Source organism: Elephantulus edwardii, unplaced genomic scaffold (assembly GCF_000299155.1).
Source record: "Elephantulus edwardii isolate Elephantulus edwardi_28Jun2011 unplaced genomic scaffold, EleEdw1.0 scaffold00326, whole genome shotgun sequence".
NCBI lineage: Eukaryota > Metazoa > Chordata > Mammalia > Macroscelidea > Macroscelididae > Elephantulus > Elephantulus edwardii.
The window spans coordinates 839,698-855,457 of record NW_006400076.1 but is presented as its reverse complement, the minus strand read 5'-3'; the positions used below and the strand labels follow the sequence as shown (position 1 = coordinate 855,457).

General features: G+C 38.4%; 1 protein-coding gene across 1 annotated transcript in view; it reads left to right on the top strand.

Moving 5' to 3' along the window:
- ANKRD31 (ankyrin repeat domain 31) overlaps positions 1-15,760 on the top strand; it is a 246,018-nt gene that overhangs the window by 121,742 nt on the left and 108,516 nt on the right. The window contains 1 exon segment of the mRNA XM_006901438.1: positions 6,298-6,440. Within this exon segment, the coding sequence (XP_006901500.1) occupies positions 6,298-6,440 (143 nt within the window).

The window sequence follows — 15,760 nt, the reverse complement described above, 5'->3', positions numbered from 1 at the left end:
TGGTGGACAGTGTTGGCTGAAGCTTCCCAACTAAATCAAGCCTGGAAGCAGGAGCGGCATCCACTTCCAAAATGGCTTGCCTCTGGAAACTCTATGTACGAACAGTGCTCAGGCTGTTCGTTCATAGGGTCGCTATGAGTCGTCTACGACTCGACGGCATTAAACAACAACAACAACAACAAATCCCTAGAAACTGTAGTATGTAGGTTGAAAAGAGATGAAAGAAGAATGTTTTGGTTGGAAAGAAGACTCTGACGACGAGATGACTCTAGCTGTACTCTCCTTCCATTGCTTGGAGCATCTTCCATAGATGGTTTGGACCATGTCACCCCACAGGACCATGCCACCCCATACTATCAATCTCATCCTCTGTTGTCAATACAAACATGTGCCATGCCTCCTAGAATGTTACTCAACCATTTAAAAATTTTTATATTTTATACTATAAAATATATTTATATATTTTAAAAAAAGCAAGTGAAGAATTCCAGAAGAATGTCTATTTGTACTTTATTGACTTTGCAAAAACATTTGACTGTGAACTAAGGCTAGCACTGAGGAGAATGGGAATCCCAGAACACTTACTTGTGCTCATGTGAAGCCTATGCCTAAAGCAAAAAGTTGTGTGAATGGAGCAAGGGAACACTACAATGTTTAAAATTAAGAAAGACATGTGTCAGGGTTGTATCCTTTCACCATAGCTATTTAATCTGTAGGGTAAGCACATTACTCAGGACCCTATGAAGAAGAATGTGGCATCAGAGTCAGAGGAACACTCATCAATAACTCGTTATACATATGACACAACCTTGCTTACTGTAAGCGAGGAGGTCTTAAGGCACTTGCTTCAGAAGATCACTGTAGCCTTCAATATGAATTACATCTCAACATTAAGAAATAAAAATTCTCGCCACATCATGATAAATGGAGAAAAGATTGGAACTGCTGCAGACTTCATCTCACTTGGATTCATTATCAACACTCAGAAGATGTATATTGCACTAGAAAAGACTACAGTAGAGACTTCTCCAAGTTACTGAAGAGCAGCGAGGCCAGTTTGAGGATTAAGGTGTATCTGATTCAGGCCATAGTCGTCTTAATCATTTGCTGTGCTTCTGAGAGCTGGACAAGGAATAAGGATGACAGAAGAATTGATGCCTTTGAGCTGTGGTGTTGGAGACTAGTACTGAATATCCCATAGACAGCCAAGAGAACAGATTATGATTTGGAGAGGGTGCAGCCAGAGTTGTCCATGGAGGCAAAGATGATGAAGCTTCATCTCAGATACTTAGGGAATGTTTCTAGGAGCAGTTACTCCTTGGAGAGGGGCATCATGCCTGGAAAGGTGGAGGGGTGGGGAAAGAAGGTAAGTAACTTAACCAAATGGATTAACACAGTGACTGCAGCATTGGGCAGTAGTACAGAATTCAAATTTATTGGTCATAGGCTTACTGTGATTTGTATTCGACTTCACAGCACAAACAACAATAGTGATGACAAACCAGAGTGTGAAATGACTGGAAAAGGGTTAATCAAAATATACAAAATCTGTTCTTGAAAAGACAGCCCCAGGGAGGGGGTGGGTATGGGGGAGTAGTGCAGCAATGAATGACTGGAAGCCCTGGGTCTCTGTGAACTTTCATTAAAATGAATTAAAATTAAAAAAATGATTAAAAAAAGACAACACCAACTTTCCCCATGTAGTATCAAGGGTTTATTGATCAAACTGGCTTTTCTAACTATTCATTGTTACTTTGTAATGTAGATGGGGAGGGTCATTCAAATAGGGTGTATTAGTTTATCCATGAGGGAATCAGCCATCCCATTATATTTAAATTGAGTAATTTCGAAAGCATATATTGAAAATCTCAGCAAAAACAATGAAGAGGAAGCATCCCTCATCTTTTGGGGCCAGAGATTCCTGCACCAGCCAGATGGGAATCTATTGAAGAGTCTCAGCAAAGAAGTAGAAATCAACCTGAAACAGAAGTGACTTGGGACTGCTGCTGACAGAGTCAGAGCCAGAGTCCTTCCTCCAAGCTTGCTAGAGGAGTAAGGAGACTTTGTGCCACAGACTTAAGCTTTGAGGCTGACTGTCAAAAGTGCCTGCACCCACACTTGATAAGTTGTCTGGCCTGAGAGATTGTGTCCTGTTGCCAACATGAATTACATCCTGTTAATCTCCCTAATAAATCCCATGACTGTATGATTTTATAAAGTCTGTAGCTATTGCAATGGATTTAAGATTGAATAGGTTATTAAGATTGTTGTTGGAAATAGTAGCAAGTAAGTACTGCAGCCTTCAATATGAATTGAGGCTCAATATCAAGAAAACAAAAATTCTCAACACTAGGCCAATTGGCAACATCAGGATGAATGGTGAAGAGACTGAGATTGTTCACAGCTTTAGTTTGCTTGGCTCCACAGTCAACACTCTTGGTACCAGCAGCCAGGAAATGAAAAGACGTATTGCGGTGGGAAAGTCTGCTATTAGGGACCTCTCCAAAGTACTGAAGAGCAGTGGTGTCACTCTGGAGACTAAGATGTGCCTTAATACAGGCCATGGTCTCTGCAATCACTTGCTATGCGTCAGAGAGCTGGACAGTGACTAGGGAGGATAGAAGGAGAATTGATGCCTTTGAGCTGCAGTGTTGGAGAAGTGTATTCAGTATGCCATGGACTGTTAAGAACATGAACAGGTTCATCTTGGAAAGGGTTAAACCACCAGGCTGCTCCTTGGAGGCAAGGATTCTGAGTCTTCGTCTGACATACTTTGGTCATGTTGTAAAGGAGAGACCAGTCCTTAGAGAAGGATGGATGTCATGCTTGGGAGGGTGGAGGGACAGAGCAGGAGGGGAAGATCCTTTGTGAGGTGGATTGATTCAGTGATTCGGGTAATTGGGGTGAGTTTGTTGGAGACAGTGAAGTTGGCACAGGATAGAGCAGGATTTATGGCTGTTGAACATAGGGTCGCTATGGGTCGCAGGTGACTCGACAGCACATACCAACAACAACAATGTGGAGACCATGTCAGACCTTACAGGGATTATTTTTGTATTGTGGATGTTTTCAATTGTGGAATTAATAGAAGTCAACCTCATCCATCCCCACACAGCCCTGGCTCTTTTTATACCCCTCAAGGGAATTATTCATTATTAACATACAGGAATTCTCGAGGATGGAACTCCATTTGATATTGTTTAATTTAGAATTCACAAAAGTCAGTACCAAGTTAACCACTAAAAGACTGACAGTTCTTAAGGACGTAAAAGTCAGTACCAGACTAACCAAAAAAAGGTAGAGGCCACATATGTCCCAAAAGTTCATGCTGTTAAACCACTGTCATTTTTAGCATTAACTATTCTTCCTCCTTCTCCCAACTCCAAACCTTTTGTCTGTGTTTTATGGACTTGACCATTTATTGAAAGGAAGGTCCTCAAGAAACTCAGGCAGTTGTTGATGATTTCATGCAGGGTTCAGGCAGTTGGCCTAGGTCGGAAGGCTATCCCAAGCAAGTGAGAAGATGAGTTGTGGAACTCAGTTTTCTTCTATTTGAGCACTAGGACATAGACCATGTCCCTAGGGGAACTAACTAAGGGTGGTGATTTGCTTCATGCCTTATCTCAGCCTTTAGCTAGTTTTTAATCAAGCAATAATGACCTTCTGTCTGCCAGGTATCCTATATATTGCTTCAAATTAACCACCTGAGTGGGCTCAGGCAATTCTAACTGTCCCTGTTGAGAACATCCAGTTAATGCTGGCCTCAGGGCCAACTTACATGCTCTATGTTTTGAGATATCTGCTATAGGAATTGTTCCCCAACTAGACATAATATCCATATTGTAGGGTGGAGTCTCAGGATATCAAAGGATAGGAAAGCCATTTAGAAAGATGAAATCCTTTACACAGTCCAAAGAAGAAGGAAAATGCCAGCCTTTTATGTTTCAATGTTATTAGGTGCTGATGAATTGAGTATGACACATAGTGACCTTGTGGACAACAGATCTGAATCCTGTCCTGTCATCCCAGTTTCTATACACTGGAGTAGTCGCTATGTCAATCCATCTGGTTGAGGGACTTACAGAAAGTGGTTATTTGCATAATACAAGCTGTTGTTTAATCTTTCACCGTTCCTGATGCTGTATTCGCCATATAGTTCAGCTTCTTGGATTATTTGCTTAGTTTACTGACTGGGAAAGAATGGTAAGAGACTCCAGACCTGTTGCACTCACTTCTTTTCAGATTTTAAATTGTTCAGTATCACTCTTGCTTATGCATAAGTGTCTCATGGCACAACTGTGTATTGTGGAATTCCATTCTTTTCAATGTTGTCCATAATTTTTTATGATCCATATAGTTGAATGTCTTTGCAAAGTTGATAAAATGCAAGTAAATCTCTTTCTGGTGTTCTCTACTTCCAGCTAACATCCATCTGATCTCAGCAGTGATATATCTCTTGTTTCATGGCCTCTTCTGAATCCAGCTTAAGTTCCTGACAGTTCCCTATAGATATACTACTCCAACCTATTTTTGTAAAATATTCAGAAGTATTTTACTTTCATGTGATGGTAAAATGATGGTTGTATAATAATTTCTACATTCCATTGAATCACTTCTTTTTGTCAAGGACACAAATAGAGATCTCTTCCTGTTGGTTGACGAAATAGCTGCCTTCCAAATTTCCTAGTATAGATGAATAAGTAGAGATGGGCTGCATCTGTTTGCTGAAGCACATGATTTAGTATTCTCTCAGCTAGCGGAGCCTTATTTTTTTCCAATACCTTCTGTGCAGTGTGGACCTCTTCGACACCATTGACTTTTGATCATATACTTTCTCCTGAATCTCCTGAAATGGTTACATGTCAACCAGGTCTTCTTTCTTCTTTTGATATTACCTATGCTATTCAGTATTTTTGCCCATCAGTATTGCAACTTGGGGCTTGAATTTGTTCTTCAAGAGAATACCAGCTTGAGAAATGCCAAGCATGATCTTCCTTTTTTGTTGTTTCTAACTCTGATCTTCGTACATTTTGTTCTAATACTTTGCTTTGTCTTATCTAGGTGCCCTAAATCTTCTGTTCAGCTCTCTTGACATTTCTATTTTTTTGCTTTAGTTTTTGTACATTTAAGAAGCAAGTTTCAGAGCCTCTTCTGGCATTAATTGTGATCTTTATTTTGTCCTGTCTTTTTAATAACTTTTTTCTTTTTTGCTTTCTTCATATATGATATTTTTTATGTCATCCCACAACTCATCTGGTCTTTAGTTGTTCATGTTAAATACATTATATCTGTTCTGCATATGGTTTTTAAATTCATATGGAATTAACTCAATCTAGTATTTTGGTTCTTGTGAACTTTTAATTTTCCCCAGCTTTAGTTTGAATTTGTTTAGTAGCAGCTGATGATGTGTTCCACTGTCATCCCTCGTGTTGTTCTGACTGATGATCTTGAGCTTTTTGAAAACCCCATCTTCACTTTGATTCCTGTGTACACTGTCAGGTGACGTCCTGTGTATTGTCATTTACGCTTTTTAAACAAATGTATTAGCGATGAATAAATCACGGATTGTACAAAATTTTATCATGCCATATCTAGACTTACTGGACATACTTTTCCATCTACCTACCCTTCCATATTTCCAGCTTTTGCATTTTAGCCATCAATCTTTAATACATTTTGATTGCAGAAATTGGTTAAATTCTTAGTTTCTTCATCTTTGTCTTTTGGTATTGGTGTATTTAAATAATAGTTACATTAACAGATCTTCCTTGTAGATGTATGGATTGTAGCCTATCGCTCACAGCCTTGTACTTCAGAATAGATATTGAAATGAGTTATTTTTGACAATAAATGCCTCACCATTTCTCTTTATTTTGTCACTCCTGCCATAATAGATCATGAATTGTCTGATTCAAAATGACCAATACCATCTTAGCTCGTTCATCTCAAGGATGTCCATCTTAATGTGTTCCGTTTCATTTTAGACAACTTCCAATTTTATCATAAGATTATTTTGCCTTACATACTCAAAATATTTATGTAGAAACAAGATAGAATTAAAAGCCAAGGTAAAAAAACACGTTAAGATGCTAAATATACTGAAGGGCTCTCCCGGCTCCGGCCTGGTCTCTCCTCCAGTCTCGCTCCCGAGTCTCCCCCCTGGTTGGCTGGTCTGTGGGATGTTGTGTGTTGTGACCCCATTACAGGTTTCCACTGGGCCAGAACAGAAATAAAAGTGACGTTTGTGGACAAAAATAATTCTAAATATAAACAATATTGTCTTCTTTTGTGAAATAGGTTGGACAGCACTTCATGAAGCTAGTGCAGGAGGATTTTATCGGATAGCAAATGAACTCTTAAAAGGTGGAGCAGATGTAAATATCAAAGGAAGGTATCAGATCACCCCACTACATGATGCTGTGATGAGTGGGCATTATAAGGTACTGTGATGCTTTTAGTTGTAAATCAGACTCTACAATAAAAACTCTAACATCAAAATTTTGTTTTGATCTATTTAGTGAACGAAAACTTAGAATTTGTTATAAATGTTATTGTGTGATGATTGTTGATATGCCTAATATACCATATGTAGCATTTTACATATCACTGTTGATCCTTTTATTACTTCCTGCTTTGAATTCTTTTGTTGTTATTGATACCATGTGTTTTCAGTAATGGAAGGAATTTTCGATGAAATGGGGGAAAAAATTGAGGTAACATGGATTTTTATACAACCCAACTTTGCTCATTGAAAGTATGGTGACTTGAAGTGCTTGCTACAGAAGATCAAATACTGCAACCTTCAGTATGAATTACATCTCAACATTAAGAAAACAAAAATCTTCACCACAGGACTAATAGGCAACATCATGAAAGATGGAGAGAAGATTGAAGTTATCAATGGTTTCATCTTACTTGGATCCACAACCAAAACCCTTGGTACCAGCAGTTAAGAAATCAAAAGACAAGTTGTATTGTGAAAAATCTGCTGTCAGGGACCTCTTCTGAGTACTAAAGAGCGATGATGCCAATTTAAAGACTAAAGTAACCCAGATCCAAGCCATGGTCTTCTCAATTACTTGCTATGCATCTAAAAGTTGGACAAAGAATAAGAGTGACAGAAGAAGCAAAGCCTTTGAGTTGTGGTTTTGGAGATGTGTACTGAATATCCCATGGACTGCCAAGAGAACAAACAGATCTGCCTTGGGGAAAGTGAAACCAGGGTGCTTGCTTCTTGGGGGCAAAGGTGGTGAAAATCCATCTTCAATACTTTTGGCATGTTAGTAAGAGGGTGTCCTTGGAGAAGCACTTTCATCTTGCTTGGAAAAGTGGAAGGTCAGTGTAAAAGAGGAAGACCCTCAATAGATGGATTGACACAGTGACTGTGACAAAAGACTCAAGTGTGAAGAAGATGGTGAGGATGACATACGATATGACAGGATTCATATCTGTTGGTCATAGGGTTGCTAGAGTCATAGACTACTTGACAATACATAAAACAGCAGTGGGCCATAGGATACATATGTTCCAAAGGATCTCTGGTCCTGGAATTGGTGGAATACCCTCAACCCTAAGGCATGACACATAGGTAGGCACTATATGCTCTATGGTCACAGAAGTGTTAGTAATTACATGGAACATGTTTTGATTATACAAATATGTTTTAAAACTTTTATTCTTTTTTAATTTTTTTAAAATTTTTATTATATTTTGTGTGTGTATCGTCAAATCAGATCTGACTGGTACAGGAGGAAATTGTCCCTCCTTCTCCAGCAGAGCATCTGGTGGATTAGAACTGCTCACCTCTGGGATTGCAAAACTTGTATTCTTTAAGACTCTTTTCATATGGTACTTTTTAAGATTAAAAATTACTAGTGGTGTGATGGATAATGTATCTGACCACTAACTTAAACATCAGCAGTTTATGTCTATTAGCTATGCTGAGGGAGAAGGATGGTTAGTTTCCTCTTGTGATCTTTACAACCTTTAGACACTTAATGGATGGTCTTCATCAGTTGGAATCAACTGTTAGCAGTGGGTTGGTTGATTGGTTGGGATTTTGTTGTATTTTTTTCTTTTACTTCTTCTAGAGTTTTACTGGAACCAGAGTCCACCTCTTATGTGAGGTTTGCAAAATTATGGAAGCTGGTGTCCTTTTCAGAGTCAGCATAAGACATGAATGTTTCTGGGAGATAATGATTAGCCAGTACACACCAGTTCGGCTGGATTGTTTGTTGAATTATAAAAATACTGTATCTGTTAGTTAATATTAACTGCAATAAATAGTAATATTAAACAATTCCAGCAAAAAAAAAAAACACAAAACAACACACCAAAAACAAAACAAAACAAAAACAATTCCAGCATATCAATTTATTTCAGAAGCCACTTAATGTTCTGAGCTTCATATACATTTTTCTGGTCCAGGCACATTAAATTGCAGGCACTGGCCGGTTTGGACATTGCTTGTAAGTTCAAAACCCCAAGAATTACTAAAAGGCAACTAATCAACTGAGTTTAGAAAGATCTGTTTAAAATATATATAAAGAAATAATTAACGCAAGTAGAGGCAGGAAGGTTGCCAAGAGTTCTGGTATAGCTAGACAGAGCATTACGTAGTTGTGTTGTATGTATTGTGTAGTTGGAACCAATACATGGTTAACCCTCTAGAGAGTACTCAGAGGCTATGACTTGTATAGGAGGAGATTGCTTATCTTTCTCCTACAGGACTCATTCTAATTGTGGTAACAATAATTTAGGAGTTTAGGGAATTTTACGTTTTTCCTCTTTCATGTTTCATAGGATTCTCTCTCCAGTAGACTTCTACAGAAATATGCATGGATGACCATGTAGCACTAGGCAATTTTTGTCTCCATTTTTGAAAGACATCTTACCTCTTATCAGACTCTTAGTTGACAGTTTTTTCTTTCGCTTTTAGCAAGTACGCTAGGGTATCAAGCTGCCTTCTGGATGCTATTTCTACAATGAGAAAAATTGGTTATTAATCTTATTGGAATTCTTGTTGAAGTTAGAAATTGTTTTTATCTTACTGCTTTCAGAATTTTATCTTTGGCTTTTAGCATTTTGACTGTGATTTGTAGAAGTGCTTATTCCTTTGTATTAATACTATTTGGAGTTCATTAAGCTTCTTGGATGGGTAGTTAATATTTTTCATCAAATTTTGAGGCTTTTTCTTCTAAAATTTTTTTAAAAAAAATTTTATTTTCATTTCTCCTCTGGAACTCTCATTTTGTGTATACCATTGTGCTCAATGATGTCTCCCATTTCTCTGAGGTTCTTCCCATTTGTTCTTTGTTCTTTTTTTCTTTCTCTGGAAAAATTGGATAGATTGAAAAGATAATGTAGACACAACACATCCCTGATGCACTCCTTTCTTGATTTTGAACTATGCAGTGTTTTCTTGCTCCGTTCTGACATTACTGACAAGTATAGGTTTCGCATAAGCAAAATAAAGTGTTCTGGGTTTCTCATTATTCTCAAGGTTGGCCACAATTACTTGTGATATACACAGTCAAACACCTTTGCATAGCCAATAAAACACAGCTAGACAGCCCTCTAATATTCTCTGCTTTGGCTAAGATCCTTCTGACATTGCCTATAATGTCCAAAGTGCCATGACCTCTTCTAAAACCCAGCTTGCAGTCCAAACCCATTGGGCAGTTCTCTGTCATTTTTGGATAATCTTCAGGATCTTGCTTGCATGTGGAATTAGTGATATGTTTGATAATTTCCAAACTCTGTCAGATCACCCTTTTTTGGAATAGAAATAAATATGGATCTCTTCCAGTCAGTTGGCTAGGTTGGCCTCCAGATTTCTTGGCACAATCTCATGAGCACATCTAGGGCTGCATCTATTTGTTCAAGTATGTCAGTTGGTATTCATTAATTTCTGGGGAGTTGTTTTTTTTGCCAGTTCCTCCATAGCAGCTTGAACTTTCTCCTCCATCACCATTGCCTCTTGATCATGTGTTGTTTCTTGAAATTCTTTCATGTCAGCCAATTTTTTCTGGTACAGTGACTCTGTGTACTCCTTCCATCTTGTTTTGCTACTTCTTGGATCATTTAGTGTTCTGCCTAGCATAAGATCTGCCATACCTTAAGTTACTTCAGCCTAAGAAATGCTGAGTGAGTTCATCCCTTTGATTTTATGACTCTAGTTCTTTAAACATTAATTATAAAACTTTGCTTTGTCTTCTCAAGTTGTCCTTTAAAATCTTCTGTTCAGCTTCTTGAACTTTATGAGGAGGAATCTGGCATTAGGATTGGAGGAAGACTCATCAACAATCTGCATTGTGCAAATAACACAGCCTTGCTTGCCAAAACTGAGGAGGACCTAAGGCGTTTGCTGTCAAGAACTGCAGTCTTCAATATGGATTGAAGTTCAGGGTCAAGAAAACAAAGTTCTCACCACTAGGCCAGTTGACAACACCGTGATAGATGGAGACGATATTGAGATTGTTAACAATTTCAGCTTGCTTGGTTCCACAATCAACACTCTTGGCACCAGAAGTCAAGAAATCAAAACATGAATTGCATTTGGAAAATCTGCTGTCAGGAACCTCTCCAGAGTGCTGAAGAGCAATGAAGTCAGTCTGGAGACTAAGGTGTGCCCGATCCAAGCCATAGCATTTGCAGTTATTTGCTATGCATCTGAAAGTTGGACAATGACTAAAGATGATAGAAGAAAAAATCAGTGCCTTTTGAGTGCTGGAGAAGAGCACTGAACATGGACTGCCAAGAGAACAAACAAGTCTGTCTCTAAGCTGCTCCTTAGAAGCAGAGATTTTGAAAGTCCATCTCACATATTTTGAACATGTTGCCAGGAGGGACCAGTCCTTGGAGAAAGACAACATGCTTGGAAGGGTGGAAGAACAGTGCAGGAGAGGGACATCCTGGATGACATGGATTGGCACAGTAACTAGAATAATAATGGTAGGTGTGTTGGAGAAAGTGAGATTGGTTCAGAATAGCGTACTCTTCAGAGCTGTTGTACAAAAGGTTGTTAATAAATTGCAGGTGACTCTATGGCACATAACAACAATAGACAAATTGGATAATATACAGTCCTGTCTCCAAGTTCGTAACCAGAGAAGTTGTTACCTTTTGCTGTTGCATCTATTGTGCCTTAAAGACTCATTTCATTTTTCAGAGACTTATGAGGGGCCATTCACTCAGTACTTTGTATTTTCAGATGTTCCTAAGAGAACATAGCCATAAGCATGCATATAGGCTTCTTTCTGATTTTATCCATACACTTTGCGTCTCTGTAATATCCTCATTACGTTTCTGGTTGATTTTCCTCCTTTGGTTTTATACCTGGATATTGTTGTTGGGTGCCATCACACCCAAGTCTGGTATCACCCTCTAAACAACAGACTGAACCTTGTCCTATCCTATGCCATCCTCCTTATCTCTTATATACTCGAGCCCCTTTGCTGCCCTTGAGTGCTTTTATCAGTCTGTACTTGTCTATAGAAATGCTGTAGTCTTTTTATTTTGTATTACTCTCACAAAATGCCTTTATGCTCCATGTATGTCATAGGGATCCATGCTTTTAGACAAAATGATCCTTCATAGATAGTTCTTGGATAAATTAATCTCTATTCCTAGCTTCTGCAGAGATGGAGGAATAGGTCTATCAGTCACATTTCTGATTTCTTCAATCCTAACTGTAGTTTTCCAGTCATAGCCTTGACTTTTTCCCCAGGACTCTCTTAATTATGAATATCCTAATTTCTTATTAGATCTTTTCCAATCTGGAAATTCCCAGATTATTACCTATTGGTTTTGTTACGCTTAATTTTCCCCTCAATTTCTTTCTTTCTTTTCACATTTTACTATAAGCAGCAAGAAGAAATCAAATTCTACCTTCTTCTGTACTTGGATAAAAAATACCATCAGCTAAATATCCAAGTTCATAGCTCACAAGTTCTAAATTATGCAACATAATTTAGCGTAGTTTTTGGCACTATGTAGCAGAAATCTCTCTTACAGTCTCCCATACGTGTTCTTCATTTCCTACTGACTCTTGAGAAAGATAACTGTTAGCATCCATATTGCTACCAACATCCTGCTTATGATGATGCACATATTCTCTGACATGATGCCAGTTTTCTCTACTGTGTTCGTCATTCTTCCTGAGCTCTCCTTACTGACAGACTTTTAAACATCTGCATTTTACCAGTTGGCTGTTCATGGTGGTAGTGTTGTTAAGCATGCCAAGTCAGTTCTAACTTATAGCAACCATATGTACAATGATATAGAATGAAACACTGCTCATCTCTATGCCATTGTCACCATAATTACTGTGGTTGAGTCCATTGTTGTAGCTCCTGTGTCAGTCTATCTTATTATAGGTGTTCATGGTTTTGCTAATGCTCTGCTTTACCAAATGTGATGTGTCCTTCTCCAGGGACTGGTCATTCATAAGTACATGTCCAAAATAGATTAAGTTATGCTATCTTTCCATCTAAGGAGCATTCTAACAGTTTAGTGTAATCTAGATATTTTCCAGCACCAAAGTTTCTATTAGTTTTCTGTAGCTGTTGTAACAGATTACCATAAATGCAATGACTTTAAACACAAAAAATTTTTTCTCTCATAGTTTGGAAGTCCAAGAGTTAGAGATCATTATCCTTGAAGTAAAATCAAGGTGGCAGCAAGGCTGCATTCCCTCCAGAGGCTCTAGAGGACAATGTGATTGTTGTTTCATGGCGTCAAGCATTCCTTGGTTTATGGCTGTGTCACTCCAATCGCTACCTCTTTCTTCACCTCACCCTTTACTTTCGTGTGTATAAAAGAGAGGAGTAAAAGAATTTCCCTCTACCTCTCTCTTTTAAGGATACATGATGACATTCAGGGCCCACCAGCATAATCTTCTCATCTCAAAGTTCTGAGCTTAACCAGATCTACACTAAGACCCTTCCCCTCCCCCGCCCCCCAATAAAGTAACATTTACAGATTCTAGGGATTAGCATGTGAATGGTTTTGGTTTTGATGTTGTTGTTGTTTAGTGTCTTTCAGTCCAAGGTGATTCATAGTGACCCTATGAAGGAGTGTCCTCAACGCTTGGGTGCCTTTCATCCCCTTCCAGGTTCATAGGGTTTCCGGAGGCAAGCTGTTAGGGAAGTGGATGCCACTCCTCCTTCCAAGCTTGTTTTAATTGGGGAGCTCCACCCCACTCTCTGTCCACATTGGGTAACCAGCCATTAACGCATTTGACACATCAGTGTCACAGTGTTCAGCCTCACAGCAACCACAAGTGACCGCTGTACAGCAACTTGTACACCAGGGCTATAGACCTAGAGGAATGTCTGAACAAAAGCAATGAAAGACTGCCCGAGGGCCCTACAGTCTCTTAGCAGCCTGGCACGCCCAAATGCTGGGAAACTCCCTGCCCCAGACCCCCATTCATCTGGCAAGTCCGCTCTGCCAACCCCCACGTGGGCCCCAAAAAACTACCACGTGTGCTTGGAGTCCTCAAACCTACTTTGCATCCAGCAGCCAGAGACCGGATTCAGCTGGCATTAAATATCCCAAGAACCTAGGTGGGGCTTGTTGAATAGGGAATATGTTTTTCAATTTACCACAATAAGTCTGAGAGAAACTTAACTTTCCATTTAGTATGTTTTTATTAGGGAGCTCTGGTGGCCTAGTGGCAAGAAACCACGCTGCAATCCCGAAGGTACATGGTGCGAGGCCACCCGCTGCTCCACAGGGGAAACTTGGGCATTCTCCTCCTGTGCGATTAACTGCTTCTGAAAACCTGCTGGAGGGAGAGCTATGGGTCGGTTCCAACTCTACAGTGCACAACAACAACAACAACAACATGTTTTTATTATCTTACAATTTTTGTGACATGTGAATATTGCTTATATTTAAGCATTGACATTGATATGGAAAAGAAACAGTCTCTATTTTTCTCCCTACCCCCCCCACACACACAGTTCCACACAATCTAGAATACAGAAATGATAAAAGGTAATCTCAAAAGATATACCTGAGACTTCTTACTTTATTACTGTAAAAAGATAAGTATGCTGTAACTTCTTGAAAGACTTTAGTAATGTATTGCTTTTATTATTATACTTTTACTATTATAGGAAGGTGATGAGAAAAGTATACCTATAATATTTGTGAATGACACAAAACTTGGAAAATTAATATCAATGTTAATATTGAAAACGAGAAAAAAGCATCAAACTATTTCAGTAGGCCAAAATGCTTTTTTTAGAAAAGAAAATAGGCACATGTGTTTTATTTTCAGATATTGCAATTTACAGATACTCAGATTTCCTGTGTTTATAATATTCCTTTAAGACTTCTGTCTTCTTTGACCTACCTTCTTTTATTAAACAACATTTCTTTAACTTCATTTTATACCAGATACTGCAACAAGCACTAAGAATATAAAAGAAAATAAAAATCTATACTAAAGCTTATAAGGATCTTAAACATCTATAAAAAATAATCATTAACTAAGTTTTAGTACATTCATATAATAGGCTACATTATTTATGTAGAATGAGAAAGTTTGGTCTACACAGATATAGAACAATCTCTAGGGCCCTTTGCCACTGTATATAGTATATATGGACGGCTAGTTGTTTAAAAAAATGTGCATATGTATACATTTACATTCATGTTGAAGTAGACTAACTGGAAAATTTCAGAAGAAACTGTATCCAAAGGTGGCTCAGAAAAAAGTCAATTCAAAAGCTGGAGGACAAAAAGAAGGAAAAATTTTGTGTGTGGTATGTTGTTTCTTTTCCCCCAAATATTTTTTGGAGCCTGTTTTGTTTTGAATCATATTTGTTAATTTCCTATTAAAAATAAGAAATTATCTTTGAAAGAAAAATAGAATACTCACCCTTAAAGATATGCTTTCTGTTCTTTTCCTTCTCTTTCCATATCTCTCACTTTTATAAAAAGGCATTTGTAAATCTGCAAATTACGAATCAATAGCAACACATAAACAGTTTGGTACAGAGATTTGATGTTGTAATTGTAGTTAGGTGCCATCAAGTCAACTACAACTCATCGCAATGCAATGAAAAACAGATCTGAACCTTGCTCTATCCTGTGTATTCTTGTGATCTCTGGTATGCTCAAGGCCATTGCTGTAGTCACTGTGTCAGTTCATCTTATTGAGGATCTTCCTTTCTTCCTCTGACCCTCCACCTTTTCCAGAATGATATCCCCATCTAAGAACTGGCACTTCTTAACAATATACCAAAAGTATGTAAGCTGAAGGAATTTGAAAAACAAACTCAAGCCATGAGTTGCAATACTTTGCACAGAACATTAAATGATCCAAGAAGTATTAAAAGAAGATGGAAGGAGAATACAGAGTTACTATGCCAGAAGCAATTGACTGACACAGAAGAATTTCATGAAACAACGTATGAGCAAGAATCTGTGGTGATGAAGGAAGAAGTTCAAGATGCTCTGAAAGAATTGACAAAAAACAAGGTTGCAGGAATTGATGGCTTACCAATTGACATATTTCAGTGAACAGATGCTACCCTGGATGCGCTCACTAAGTTGTGCCAAGAAATCTGGAAGACAACCACCTGGCCAACTGACTAGAGGAGATCTGTATTTGTTCCCATTACAAAGAAAGGTGACCCAACAGAGTGTGGAAATTACCGAACAATATCATTAATAGCACATGCAAGCAAGATTCTGCTGAAAATTATACAAAAATGACTGGAGCAGCACGTCAGCAGAGAACTGACAG